The sequence below is a fragment of the Chelonia mydas genome, chromosome 11 (genome assembly GCF_015237465.2).
Source record: "Chelonia mydas isolate rCheMyd1 chromosome 11, rCheMyd1.pri.v2, whole genome shotgun sequence".
Lineage (NCBI taxonomy): Eukaryota > Metazoa > Chordata > Testudines > Cheloniidae > Chelonia > Chelonia mydas.
Window position 1 is genome coordinate 57,808,415 of NC_051251.2, and position 15,176 is coordinate 57,823,590.

The 15,176-nt window shown below is 42.3% G+C and overlaps 1 protein-coding gene across 7 annotated transcripts in view; it reads left to right on the forward strand.

The window, feature by feature from the left end:
• Positions 1 to 235: 235 nt before the first annotated feature.
• Positions 236 to 15,176, forward strand: part of SPATS2L (spermatogenesis associated serine rich 2 like) — a 135,279-nt gene continuing 120,338 nt past the window's right edge. For 4 of the 7 annotated variants that reach the window (XM_043525282.1, XM_037912752.2, XM_037912755.2 and 1 more), the window contains exon 1: positions 289 to 413. Coding sequence is in view for 1 of the 7 variants with exons in the window: in XM_037912751.2 (XP_037768679.1) it covers positions 319 to 413 (95 nt within the window). In the remaining 6 variants the exon portion in view is untranslated. Of the gene's footprint in view, positions 414 to 15,176 lie in introns of all 7 variants that reach the window. The other 3 variants (XM_037912754.2, XM_043525284.1, XM_037912751.2) reach the window with 2 other exon arrangements.

Consider the following 15,176-nt stretch of genomic DNA (forward strand, 5'->3'; position numbering starts at 1 on the left):
TTAGGGGCTTTGTCTTGTACCCAACTATTAATCCCACCCGGATTTTTCACACGGGCTCTCGGGCGACCCGGCTCAGCTCCCACCTCGGCCAGCCCCTGGCCAGGGAGCGCCACCAGCCCGCCTGCGGGGAGACACCCCCGGTCCCTCAGTGGGCGCGGGAAGCAGGGGGCAGCAGCGGGCCGGCGGGGAGGGGTTTGCCGCCGCCGCCGCCGCCGCTCCCGGCCCGGAGGGAGGAGGGGAAGGGCGCGCGCGGCGGGAGCAGAGCGCGCGGGCGGGCGGCGAGTGTAGGAATCCAGGCGGGGGCAGGGCCAGGCGCGGATGTGCCGCTCGCTGGGGGAGAGCGGAGCTGGGCACCAGCGGGAAGCCGCCTTGCGCTGCCCGGGCCCCGCGGGGAGCAGACCGTTGGCTGAGCGGTAAGGGACCCGGCGGGGCGCCACGCCGCCACCGCCCCCCTCTCCCCGCGCTCTGCCGCGCCTAGCAGCGCGGGGTGGGGGCGCCTCTCTTGGGGGCTGGGGGCTTTCGGGCCATTGCATGTGCCATTTCCAGATTGCAGGCTGCCCGGGGGGGAGGGTGATGGGCTTGTCCTCTTGCAGTCCCTGGAGTTTCCTGCGGGAGGATCGGTCCTGGTTCAAAGCGGACAGCCCTCCCCCCCCGCGCCCCGCGTTGTCCTAATGCCACGAGCCGAATTGCAGCTTCTTTCACCCCTTTCGAGAGGTGCCTCTGATAGCCGCCAGGTGTGCAACATCGACAGCGGCGGGGCCCGATCTGAGCCTCCTGGCCCTCCCCGAGCTGCCCTCAGCGGGTGCCCCAGGAAGGCAGGATCGGGCCCCTCCTGCTAGCCAGGCAGCCGCGGCTGAACCCGTTGTGCTGGCGGTGGCCGATATTCCCCCGCCAAAGCCAGCGTTCGCCTGTCCGGAGCTCTGCAAGCACGAGCAGGGGGGATGCGATTGTCACAGCCCGCATCGCTCGCTCCCCCTGCCTGCACCCCCCTGGTTAGAGCCCTGAAGTTGCCTGGCCCTGTACAGCTCTGTCCAGTAACAGCCCTGGTCACAAACGAGCAGCAGCAGACCAAAAAAAAAAAAAAATGATAAAGCCAGATCATTTCCAACCTGCAGCTGTGTGTCGACATCTACCAGGGCAGCAAAATATGCTGAGCGAGCCCTAAATTTTTCATGAAATGTTGCATTACAGTGTGGGTGAACTGTGAAAGATTACACTGTGATTACCAGGCGGGGTGAGCGCTAATGTTCTGAAGTTGTGGTTTCCACACAAATTCAGAGATTTGAGGAATGATTTCACCTGTACCGAGAACGAAGCAACAAGGTGGTTTACATTCAGTGTCTTTCTTATAGTGCATGAAAAATTGAAATAATTGGGTTTATTTTGAGATCCTCTGATATACAATTACAGCTGGCAATAGTCTTGTATTCTTTATCATACTTCCTTTGTGGAGGAGCTGTGCATTAACAGTGAAAGACTTTTTTTCTTCCTCACCCCCCGCCCCCCCAGCTGTTGATTGCTTGTGCTACTGGATTTCTTTTCTTTTAGTGGTCTAAGATCTCACAGAAAACACAGCACCCTCATTTTAGGTCACATTTCCCTGGGTTTTATGGGTGATAAATGTTTTGATCTTGAAAATGTGTAGAAGTGTTATTCAACTTCAAAAAACCTAACAATCTTTCTTGGGAAGTTCCTCCCCCAAATTACCAGTTATGTTATAAAGTGCTATTCTCCTTTTTTCTGACGGGCTCTTATCTCAGAATAACTGAAGCATCCATGAAATATTCAGCAAAGGTGATTATCAAGGGAAGGCTCCTAAACAAAAATAGACAAGAACGCACCATACCAACTATCAATCTTATCAGATTATAGTGTGCACCAGGCATGGAACATGAACACATGGAATGGTAGTTAATACCCCTAACAAAGGTCTCACTTTTGCAGTGAGCTCTGTGTGGGCAGATATCTGTGCCTGTGCCCCTCTGACTTCTCAGGTGAATTGTCCGATTAAAGGGAATGTGGGACTAGTCACATTAATAGGGACAACAATCATTCATGTGTGAATGATTTTTACAATACCTGGAAAAGGCTGCATCCTGTAAGGTGCTCAATGCCTCCTGGCATATTGTAGGATCAAGTCCCTGAGAAATGCCAGTATCTGTTTTAATAAGAGACCCAAAGATACTAATCAGAATGAGGGCCCTATTGTGCTAAACACTGTACAGATACGTATGAAGACATGGTCTCTGCCCTGAGGAGTTTACTCTCTAAGAGGTCAAGTGACAATGGCGTGTAGCTGATCTGAGACTGCTAGCAACAAATATCTCCAACAACCAGTGGTGGGACACTAAACGGGGAAGGCTCTGCGTTACTACAGGAAATTCTTTCCCAGGTGTCTGGCTGATGGGTCTTGCCCACATGCTCGGGGTTTAACTGGTTGCCATGTTTGGGGGGTCAGGAGGGAGTTTTCCCCCAGGTCGGATTAGCAGGGACCCTGGGGTTTTTCACTTTCCTCTGCAGAATGGGATATGTTTCACTTGCAGGTTTAAACTAATGTAAATGGTGGATTCTCTGTAACTTGAAGTCTTCAAATCATAATTTGAGGACTTCAGTAACTCAGCCAGAGGTTATGGGTCAATTATAGTAGTGGGTGGGTGAGGTTCTGTGGCCTGCAGTGTGCAGGAGGTCAAACTAGATGGTCATGATGGTCCCTTCTGTCCTTAAGTTCTATGAGACATATAAAGGGTGAGGGAAAGGATTACAATTCACAGTCTATTATGGTTAACCTTATTTGTGGAGGCAGGTCTTGAGTCCTTATCCCTCTGAAATGCCCTCTGAAATCCATGGGGCCCTTAGAAGAAGCACATGCCTAAGGGTTATTGCTTTACTCAATGAGCCGAGAGATGACCCCAACCAAACCTCCACATATTCAAACACTGAATTTTGAGAGAAGTTTCAGTCTGGATCCAAACATCTTACCTGGTCCCTATCTCTAAAAGGGGTTGAAGCAAAATACTAGATCCAAACACTCACTCTAAACTTTAGGAAACATCACATCCAAAACTGGTATTTGTGGTTTGGGCCTGTCTTTAAAAGAAAGTACAACAAGATTCCTTGTGGCAGGAAATGTGTGTTACATTGTTTCAACAAGTTCTTTTCTTTTCAGTGCTGGAAATACAAAGGCCAGTTAATTTATGTCCCTGTTTAGTATTAATTTGCAAGATTATGTTGTGTTCAGGTTTATACACATTCATTGCCACTGTTTTCATTCTGGGGACTGTCTCTCACTATTTAGTTGTACAGTTCCTAACACAAAGGGATCCTGATCTTGGTTGTGGCCTCTCGGGTACTACTGTAGTACAAAATACATACATAAATAATATGCATGCAGAATTAAAAAATAGTCAACATCTTTTGCAGAACAACCCAGCCTAATCCCCTAAATAATCATGTGTTATCTGGGACAGAGGTGTCAAACTCATTTGGAGAAAAGGGCTGAATTCCACTTCTAGTTATGGCCTGTTGGCCAGAGGATAAATTTAGGACCCTGTATAACCCCCTCCATCCAGAGCAGAATGCCCACTGTCAATGGGAGGTTTGCACAAAGATGAAGGAAAAAATCTGGCGTTTATGTAGTAACATGTGGTTACTATTATTTATTAAGGGCTTTATTGTCAGTATCAGTGGGAAAATATGCTCCCTCCCTTTGAGCCATGGGTATTTCTTCCCTTTGATTTTTTTCCTTCCCCATCCTGTTTTCTCTGAATCTCTTATTTGTCCTTGTGTCTCTCTGTTCTTCCTTTTGCATTTCCTTCCCTGCACAGAAATTCTCAGTTACCACCCAGATGGGCTTCCACGTGCAGCTTCCCATTCCATCAGCTAAAATGATCAGATGTCCAGTAGTTAATGTTGACATTAAAATGTGATCATTTTAGGTAACACTTAAATGACATTAAAAGGGGACAGAGGAGTTTACACCTTTCTGAGACATTGTTTGGGGCTGGCTGCAGTCTCAGACAACGTGGCATTGGTTTATCTTTACTTTGCATTTGGAAGCTTTTCTTCACAGCCATGAAGTCTAGAAACTCACTTTTTTAAATGAAAGTTGAGATTCTGCACAATTTGAATATGTCAGATGGGACACAGGGAGGCCAGACCTAGCACACAGACCAGATGTTTGGCTCGGCTGGTGAAGGACTTCCATCTCTAGTACATGTTTGAAAGCAACATTTTGTAGCATTTTTCTGTCAAAGAATTTGGCCCTGATATGTATCTTGTGTAATACTCTAAGAGCCAGAGCCTTGACTGGAATGAATTGACATAACAGTCAATGGAGCTATGTTGATTTGCGCTGGCTGAGGATCTGGCCTCTTGATTATACACCAAAACCTCCAGTAGGACTTTTGGGAGCACAAGGAATGCAGGATCTAGTATGCTGTAGAAGCAGTAGAGTATAAATTGATGTTTTTGGACTGTTTTGGTTAACAGCATGTGAGAGAAACAGAGGGGTGAGGAGGGCAAGTCAGACAGCAGTAACTTTACTTTGAGAAGGAAAGGGCAATGATTCCCAGTAATTCCTAGATATGGATTAGGATAAATCTGTTAGTGCTTAAGAGTCTGCACTGGCTTTTTTTTCTGGAAGTTCTGCAATGCAAAGCTTGTTCAGAATCTCTGATGAACTATTCTGTACAACTCCCAGTTTATTTTGTAGTCTGAGAACCAAAAGTATAATTGGGAAAATAAATAAAAAAAATAAGACATTTTCCTGTTTATCAACAGAAAAAAATCAGCCAGCATAAATTGGCCCTTTTTGAGAGAGACTTTGAAAACAGAGACTTTAAGATTTGTTCAGGATCACATGCTGATTATTCAATATGAAATTTGACTTTCTGATGAAGGAGACACCTTATGTTATGTGGATGAAGGCAATTGCACAGAATTACTAAAGTGATTACTAGGCACCAGTCACAATGTTTAAGTTATCATTCATATGTAACTGTGCTTTTCTTGGGTTTTGAACTGGGAAAAATCCTCTAATGATTTTTTTCTTAGACAAGGCAAATAGTGCTGCAGTCCCTAATTAGCGTTTTGGAATAAAATCAAGACTCTCATCATTTGTTTTAATCTCTTCTGTAGAAGAACAACAATAATAGAAAATGTCAATCAATCCTTTTTCAAGTACAAAAAGACTAATCTAAAAATACATAGTCTGCATGTAAGGAGCTGGGTTGTGGTGTAATGTTGACAATGCCCTTTCTTTTACAAGTCTTCTCTTAAATAAAACTAAAGATTTTCTTCAAAAACTATGATTTACAAATGTATGTAGAATATTGTAGACTCCATGTCCCCTTATTCTTTTATGACAGCTTCAGGAAATAGTCCTTTTCAGTCTAGTGTTGTATGGTCACTGATTTTCAAGTGGTCATTCAAGGAATGAGTATTGATTGGTCTTTTTGGTAGGCCTTCCAGTACTCACTCTGTCTAATTTCTGACTGAAAAAAAGGCCTATGGCTGCATACTGTATCCAGTGTTTAAATTACTGATGATTCTCATATTTCAAGTATTGAAAGGGTAACAGTTCAAATGGTAAAGCAGCTCTATGTGCTCTGAAATGCCATCTCTCTGCAGTGTAACAGAAAGGGCTGGATTCTCAGCCAGTGTAAACTAGCATAGCTTCACTGAAGTCAATTAACACTGGCTGAAGATCTGGCTCTAAGAAAGCTTTTTACATTTGGGTTAGACATGATGTTACTGGCATATTGCAGGATAATGCTCAGAGAAAATGGCTGATGAATCTCACTATTCTAGAACATGTGGAACAGGATCAGACAATATTATCTGTTTTATACTTAGCATATACTCAGCTCACTCACCAATGGGTTACACTGAACTGAGGCAAGCTTCCTTAGTATGCTGAATTGTGGTGATCCATGCCCACAGAAGCCACCTGTTCAACCTTTTAAAGATGAGACTTGTCTTGCTCACAATCCTGTGCAGTCGCTGGAATTCAGTCATATTGGTCTCAGAATGCTTCTTTTCAAGTCAGCTTTTGAAGAGATTTTAGTTTTAGTTGCATGGTAATACTTGTATTGCACCTTTTGTCCAAGGGCCTTGAAGCATTTTACAAACACTGAGACTCATCTCACCACTGAGACAGAGTTTTATATATGGATAAACTGATGAGCAAAGAAGTTAAGTGATGTGCAAATGTCACAGAGCAAGTTATTATTTATCAAGAACCAAGAGAATGAATCAAGGTGTCCTGATTCAGTCCCATGGTCTAGCCAGTATAAAATACTCCCACCACAGTTGCTGCTGAAAACATCAGGTTGTACACTTAACATGATTAAATATAGGTTTATACCTTATGGTAGCTTAACTCAGTGTATGTGTGTGTGTTTGCGCACCCACGCATGCACACACCTTGGTCAAATTTACTAAGAATTCAATGAAACCTGAATATCATAAGTGTCATAATAACCAACAAAAGCTAGGAAAAATATGGTAGATGTTTTATCCTTAAATGACAGTGCATTAAACTAAAACAGAGTATTCTTATGGAGCGTGTTATATATACACACTGATACGCTGGAATGACTTCTTAACTCTTCAGAGTATACCATGTAGGTAGTTGTTTCCAAGTTATTTATACAATCTGTGGTACCTCTTGTGGTATCTAATATGGATGGTACCTCAAGGGAGTGGTATAGTCTAATTATACGAATGTAAGATTGGCAGTCAGAAAGTCCTAAATTCTAATGCTGGCTCAGTGTTGACTTACTTTGAGTACTTGAGGCTAAGTGATTATGTGTCTCATCCAGTGTCAATCTCTTTAAAATGGGAATACCTCACAGTGGTGTCATGAGGATTAATTAATTTCTATAGATTCTGGAGGATGAAAATGCTAATTATTTATTTGGCCCCAGTAAAAGAACTGTGAAGCAACGTTCCGCAGGGAGGGTACCTCTGAATTGCATTTATCAATCATTATATCTGTCTCTACTCCAAGTTCCTAGTAGTTTTTAGAAATACCATGGTGGAATATTCTCTCAGTAGAATATTTTGACCTCCTCACCTACCACTCAAAAGGAAATATATAAACTTTAGGCTCAGACCTGAAAAACCTAATTATAAGTAGGAATCATCCTCACCATTAATTCGCTGCCAGCTATTAGGCCTGCTAGGTTTGCTGCTCAGCAGTAAATAGGACACAATTCTGCAATGGCCTCTGTGGGATTAAGTGGATGACCTCACAGGTCATTTGCATCTCTGATATCTATGATTGTATAATTATTTAACTATATAGGCAAATTATAATTGTGCTCATACTTTAGACCACCGCATCAGCAAGAGAAGTGTTATACATATTGTAAATTGTTTCTGCTTCTCCAGCCATGCCACAAAGTTGTTAAGCACTCTTATATCACTCCTCACATAATGAGTCTAAACCCAAAGCATTTACATTATTGATATGTAATTTTTGTTAACTGAATATCTTCTTCTCTTAATGACAGGTTTCAGAGTAACAGCCGTGTTAGTCTGTATTCGCAAAAAGAAAAGGAGTACTTGTGGCACCTTAGAGACTAACCAATTTATTTGAGCATGAGCTTTCGTGAGCTACAGCTCACTTCATCGGATGAAGTGAGCTGTAGCTCACGAAAGCTCATGCTCAAATAAATTGGTTAGTCTCTAAGGTGCCACAAGTACTACTTTTCTTTCTTCTCTTAAAAAGTTTATACATAAAAAAAATCTGCATAACTTTCCTAAACACATTAGGCCATAGCTATATTTAATATGTGTCTTAAATTTTCACGCTGCATTTAAGTCAGCCAAGTTTAATATGTAGATTCCAATAGCGTGTGAAAATATCAGCAGAGTTCAACATGCTAAATGCTGTTACACACCATGAATGTGATGCTCTCTTGACTGAAAGTCTGTGGTTTATACTCACTATTGGGAAAACCTACAAGTACCAACATTGTATCACTATTTGGACTCTTCTTTACAATATTTATGGGGAATAACTCTGCTATGTTGTAATGCTGCCCTGTGTTATATTTAAGGTGTAGTTATCTCTGGGACTACAGAGAAGGTGTTGGGAATTGGGGGAGGGCCTGTTTGAGGCAATGTTGAAACTGGATGTAAAATTGCATGCGGATGGTGGAAATGAGTGCTAGGGATGTTCCACAGGTCTGGACTCTTGGTTAAGAATCCAATTTGAACCAATGAACCTTTAGCAGGTCACTTGTTGCTGATTTAGAGCCCAACTCTTCATTGGCTTACACCTGCTGGGGCCAGCGGGGTGCAGAGTTATGGAAGCAAGCACAGAATTTAGCCCAGTATCTTCTTTTTCCCCATCACTGCACAAATTGTCATCTCCTGATTGTGTGTTACTAAACCTATGAAAGGTCTTCGTAACATCCATCTTTATACACATAATTGATCCTTGATGGACACGCTCATTTAATAGTGTCATTCTTAACAAAACTGTAGGTGTATCAGAAGGTTTTATAAAAGCAAGACAAAAAATGGTTTTGTTTGGAAGAAGAGTAAATCTCAATAGGAGCACTGACTTTTCTGCATATGATAGTGACTGCTAAATCATAAAAAGGGTAATTGTCCAAATACAATATGGTATAGTGGTCATGTGTTGACCTGACAGTGTCTGTTGCAGCACAAGGGTGCTGGCATATAACATTGCTCTATTTGCCTAAAAGGGAGTAGAAAATGGGGTCCTGGTTCATGATTGGGGAGTATAGGTGCTACAATAATGCAAATAATAATTTATTAAAATAATTATGGTGATGAACTGTAATTTCTTTGGGCTTGATTCTCCTCTCACACTGGTATAAAACAGAAGTGAGTCCATTGACATCAGTGGAGTTACGTTGGTCTGAAATTGGTGCAAGATCATTAGCTGACTCTGTGACTTTTTTAATGTTTGTGGTAAAGCATGGCTTTTGGTTTTAACTACTGTAAATTCTCATGCTAGATTTGATTGACTTCTTGAAACTTCCATATGGCTTGTAGTACTTTGTATCGGGTTTGCAGTACTGTACACTTCCTGCAGGTTTGATTCATGTCAGGATAGACTCAGCCCTTGTTATGTCCAAAGTAGGTGAAACCACATGCATCCGATGAAGTGAGCTGTAGCTCATGAAAGCTTATGCTCAAATAAATTTGTTAGTCTCTAAGGTGCCACAAGTACTCCTTTTCTTTTCACTGCATGAGGTACTTTGGAAGAGACCTGTCAAACTGAGGTCCTCTCAGTGTCCTGTATATATTAGAGATCTCATGGCACGGTTCATAAAAAGGGATTTGTCTCATTGCCCTTAGCTAAGAATACCATCCCACAGACACAGCTATGCAGCATAAAGCATACTGTGTATTGTATGCTGCCTATGTTTATGTAGTGTTCAGTGCTGCTCTTTTTGACAGACGTGGCAGTTTTGCCATTGGGCCAATAATCTGTAAAGTGCTTTGAGATGGAAGATGCTATAATGCTATATCAATGCTATATATATATATATATATATATATATATATATATATATAGGAAAATAAAGCTGCAAAAGCAAGGAAATGCTGAATTAAGGCAGTTTCAGCATTCTGAATTCACACTGCTATTGCCTACTTTGGCAACCCATGGTACTGTATGCAAATTCATCCATTGATCTTCCACCTTGTGAGAGAGACTGATGTGTTGCCATTCTTTACCCTAACGGGGTGAGCTAAGATTCTCTTGACTCATGACTCCCTTGCTTCTTTAGGTTACACTGTATCTGACCCTTAGCGTTGTTTTGATTCTCTTCATTCATTTCCTTGTAGGCAGCCTCTACTTGCCCTTCAGATGCCTGGTTTTCAGAGCTGCTGAACACCCACAATTCTAACTGAAGTTAATTGGAACTGCGTGTGCTCAGCTCCTCTGAAACTCAGGCCCAGCCAAATGGTGGTACTTCCCAAAGCATTTTAATGAGACTTGCCAAAGATCAAAACCAGATTTGTAAGCCATAGCAATGGGTTTGTTATATTGAACAAGGATCATTATGCAGTTGCAAAGGTGTGTTAAACCCTAACAAGGTTAGTTTTTCTGCGATTGCTTCTTATTAAAAAAGAAATAATGAAAACTCAACAGTTAATCAGACTCAGTAGCATGTTTTTTAGCTTGAACATTTTAGAACTTTCATTTTCAAAATAATACTAGAAGGGGGCAGCTTGGTTCATGTTAAATACTCATTCACTGTAAATTCTATCAAAATAAAGCCAAGGTTACTGTAGAGTATGGCAAAAAAGGAACATCTAATGCCATGGTATAGGCCTCAGTCCTGGAATGAACTGCATGCAGACAGACCTCAGTGCCTGTGTAGAGTTCACTGCAGCATCAGGGCCCATTTTAGCTGCTGAAGTCTTCAGAAATGGTTTAACAGATAAAAAATCATCTTGTGGCTTGATGGTAAGTGTGGCCTAGTAGATAGCGCACTGGACTGGGACACAGGAGATCTAGCTTCTAGTCCCAGCTCTGCCACTGGCCTGTGGATTATCTTGAGCTAGTCATGTCACCGTCCTCTGCCTCAGTTTCCCTATCTGTAAAATGGTGGAAATGATACTGACCTTCCTCCATAAAGCACTTTCTGACCTAATGTTAGCTATTATCATTATTATTATTCACTATCATGCAAAGAGACCAGGGTTAGGGTGCAGTCCTGGTCTCTTGCACTGTAAATCAGGAACGCTGTGGAGAGAATATACTGGGCAAGCACAGGTGAGAGAGCCTTGCTGAGCTGCATCCCTTCTGGATGGACTATAAAGAGAGTCGTGTCCAGCCCTCTTCAGATACTAGGATTGGCACCAGCAATGATTTGCCTGAATGTTCTGTGAGCATTGGAAGGGGGAGCTCTCATAAAATTGCATTAAAAGGTAAGTGATAGGAAGAGTGGGACATGGAGGAGTCGTCCGGGGTGTGTGTATGTGACATGCTCCCAAAATATTAAAATACAATGTTGGGGATTTTAGTGGAGATGGAGAAATTGATATTTGCTGCTGTAATAAAAAAAAAAAATACTGGGCATTACTGTATGTAAGAGATGGCCATGAACCCAAAGAAGTGAGGACGTTTGGAATCATATCAGCCACAGGAACCCTAAACAAGCTTTTTTTACTTCCCAGTTACAGCACATGCGGTACACAGGAGGTCAAAGAGCTGTGTATGCCATATATGCTGTAAGGCAGGGATGCTGCGTGGCTGAGAAAGTTGTGCGTTTCTCAGTGCTGACTTGCTGTGCTTTCTGTGTCTGTCAGAATTTCAGTGCTATTTTAACAGAGCTTTTGTGTGTAGGTTTCTTCTGTTGTCTACAGTGTAGTGACAGTACATATCAAATATATGTTCTTAGGGCTTGATTCTGCATTGACATAAATGAGAGCAGAATCTGGACCATAATTTTGGCTTTTTCCCACTATATTCCCCCAGAATCCAAACAAGGCTTTGTCTATATTAAGGATTATCTGCCTTCACCTAGAATTTAGCAAATCAAATGGAAAAAAAATCATATCCCCTTTAACCTCAAAATGACTAAACCAATCTATACAATTTTAAAAAATGCATCCAGGCTAATAACTTGTATGCCAAGCTTCAGCCTGATGTGAATGATCTATAGCAACTCCTTGAAAATAGAACTCAGCAAGAGAAATGCTGACAAATCCTAACTGTTGCATGTTAGAAGCAAGACTATAATATTAGTGTGATTACTGACAGATGTGAGCATTCCTCAGTGGGCAACATAAAGAATTTCAGTATATTGAACTCTCAAAGATTTATTCACCCAAATAACAGGCTTTCAGAATAGAATCACTCATACCCAGAACACTCCTTTCAGCAATTCTTGTAAATAGCCTCTTCAATGTGCCATTCCATTTTGTATGCAAAATACATAGAATAAAATATTAAGGCCAAGATAGGTGCTTCATGACTGAAAACTTGCATGTATTTCTGGTAAGTGTAGTGTACTTTACAGTAACTTTTTCACATCATTAAATTTGTGGAAATTCCACTCTGTTGTGTAGGAACTGATTTCCCAGTTCATAGGTTTCATTCTCTTGTGTAAATCACGAAAGATTACTTGGCTGAGCAGCTCTCCATTGTAATGGATCTGACCAGCACTGGTTAGACAACCAAGTCTACTTTTTCCCCCTGTAGGTCTTAGACTTTATCTTGGTATTCAGGCTTTTGAATTCTTATTAAGAAAAATGTGCGTTATCTTTCAACCTTCCATGAGTATGATACCATAGTAGCAACATTTAGATCAAAGTGGCAGCATAAGGAGAAGATGCACCTTTTCCAGAGTCTTGGTCTCACACAAATACCAGATTTATGAGAGACTTTGGGGTCTGTGGATATCAGTTAATGGCATTTTTAGAAATCCATTGGACTTTCTGCTTTGGCAGAATGCCATTTTCTGTCTTGGCTCCGCTTCAAATGTCCAGACATAATTAAAATTTTAAGGCTTTCCTTAAATTTATCTGAACCCTATGCTTAACTCTTTGTTAACCCACAGGCTATCTTAGCTGGTGAAAGGCTTAGCTGCAGCTTCCCTTTTGTGACTCTTTTGCTGCTATTTTCCTCCACTGACAGTGACTGTAGATCACAATTCTCTTTGCTCCATATTAGTGCACTCCTAAGTTTCTTTCAAGTGGTTTAGACAGTTCTGTTGTGACATGAGATACCCCTGTTCCTTAGGACCTTCCCATTCCTTCTCTGTTACTGGAAATTCTAACAAAGGTCATGTTTGTTTGTTGCTTGTTTTCCTGTAGTGCTTCTTCACACACATTGAAAAAACATACCTTTAAAAAAAATCTGTACTTTTCATCCCCCAAAATAGTTTTTTTATTTTTCCCTTTTGACAAAACTGAAAAATGTAGTAATTTAGTCTTGTTTGTAGAGGGGTTCCTTTTTGGTTGATCATTCCCCCTCCCCTTACTTTCTCTTTCTCCCGCCGCCCTGTCAGTGGCAGAAAAGGGGGATTTGGAAGACAGAAAAAATGAAGCATTTACTGAAAAATTTCAGATACCCGAAAAATTGTTTTTTCCAAACCTGTGAAACAAAAACGACTTTGACATTTTCAAACTTTTTCCTGTTTAAATTTTTCCATTTGTGACCAGTTCTCTAACCCGGGAGTTGCACCTCCCCCCCCGGGGATTCACAAACAGCTTTCAGGGGGTCATGACAACCCTCCCTTTCTTTATAGCTAGATGGGAATGGGGATCGCAAAACTTTTTTCTGTTGTAACACGGGGCCATGGCATGGAAAAGGTTGAGAACCACTCCTCACAAGTTTCTTTCTAGATTAATTTTTATTGTCTTAAACAACAGATAAAATATACTCTGTAATGATGAAATACAATACAATTATAAACTAAATTTATATGAATATGTAACAGTATTTTTGTTTTATGCAAATCAGATAGAAACCTTAAACTATAAACACTCTAAAAATACAATCTTGCAAAATTCCACTCAGGATTTTTGTTGTTGCTGTTGTGTTGTTTTTGTGGAGGATGAATGATGATGATGGATGGGAGAATAGTTTTTGTGAATGGAGTAGTGAAGTTTTATGACAGTTTTGGAAGGATGAATATAAAACGCAATATTTTTACAATTGAGGTTGTATCAAATGTAACCTTTAATAGACTATAACATTTCAATGCCTCCTATACCTTCATATATTGAAAGTTTGCACAAAAGGTCTGTCAAACTCAGGCCTAGTGTGGTCTAGTGGAGAGGGTGCACTGGGAGTCAGGAGACCCAAGTTCTCTTCCCAGCTTTGCTAATGAGCTGCTGCATGATGTAGGATAAGTCACTTCACCTTCTTGTGTGGCCATGTCTACACTACGAAAGTACTCCGATTTTAGAGAAGTCTATTTTTGGGAACAGATGGTATAAAGTCGAGTGCATGCGTCCACACTAAGCACATTAATTCGGCGGTGTGCATCCACAGTACCGTGGCAAGCGTTGACATGCTGAGCGGTGCACTGTGGGTAGCTATCCCACAGTTCCCACAGTCCCCGCTGCCCATTGGAATTCTGGGCTGAGCTCCCAATGCCTGATGGGGCCAAAAATTTGTTGCGGGTGGTTATGGGTAAATGTCGTCAGTCAACCCTCCCTCCCTCCGTGAAAGCAACAGCAGACAATCATTTCACACCCTTTTCCATGGATTGCCTGAGCAGACACCATAGTACGGCAAGCATGGAGCCCATTTAGCTCACCGCAGCAGTTATGACCATTGTAAACACCTCGCGCATTATCGTGCAGTTTATGCAGAACCCGCACCTGAAAAACCAGGCGAGGAGGCAACGGCAGCGTGGTGATGAGGACATGAACACAGATTTCTCTAAAACTGCGGTCCCCAGCAATTTGGAGATCATGGCGTTACTGGGGCAGGCTCATGCCGTGGAACGCTGATTCTGGGTCCAGGAAACAAGCACAGAGTGGTGGGACCACATAGTGTTGCAGATTGGGGATGATTTCCAGTGGCTCCGAAACTTTCGCATGCGTAAGGGCACTTTCATGGAACTTTGTGACTTGCTTTCCCCTGCCCTGAAGCGCAAGAATACCAAGATGAGAGCAGCCCACACAGTTCCAAGCCCTGTGGAAGCTTGCAATGCCAGACAGCTACTGGTCAGTCAGTATTCAATTTGGAGTGGGCAAATCTGCTGTGGGGGTTGCTGTGATGCAAGTAGCCAGCGCAATCATTGAGCTGCTGCTATCAAGGTTAGTGACTCTAGGAAATGTGCAGGTCATAGTAGATGGCTTTGCTGCAATGGGATTCCCTAACTGTGGTGGGGCTATAGACAGAACGCATATCCCTGTCTTGGGACTGGACCACCAGGGCAGCCAGTACACAAACCACAAGGGGTACTTTTCAATGGTGCTGCAAGCACTGGTGGATCACAAGGGACGTTTCACCAACATCAACGTGGGATGGCCGGGAAAGGTTCATGGCGCTCGCATCTTCAGGACCTCTGGTCTGTTTAAATGGCTGCAGGAAGGGATTTACTTCCCAGACCAGAAAATAACTGTTGGGGATGTTGAAATGCCCATAGTTGTCCTTGGGGACCCAGCCTACCCCTTAATGCCCTGGCTCATGAAGTCAGGAGCTGTTCAACTATAGGCTGAGCAAGTGC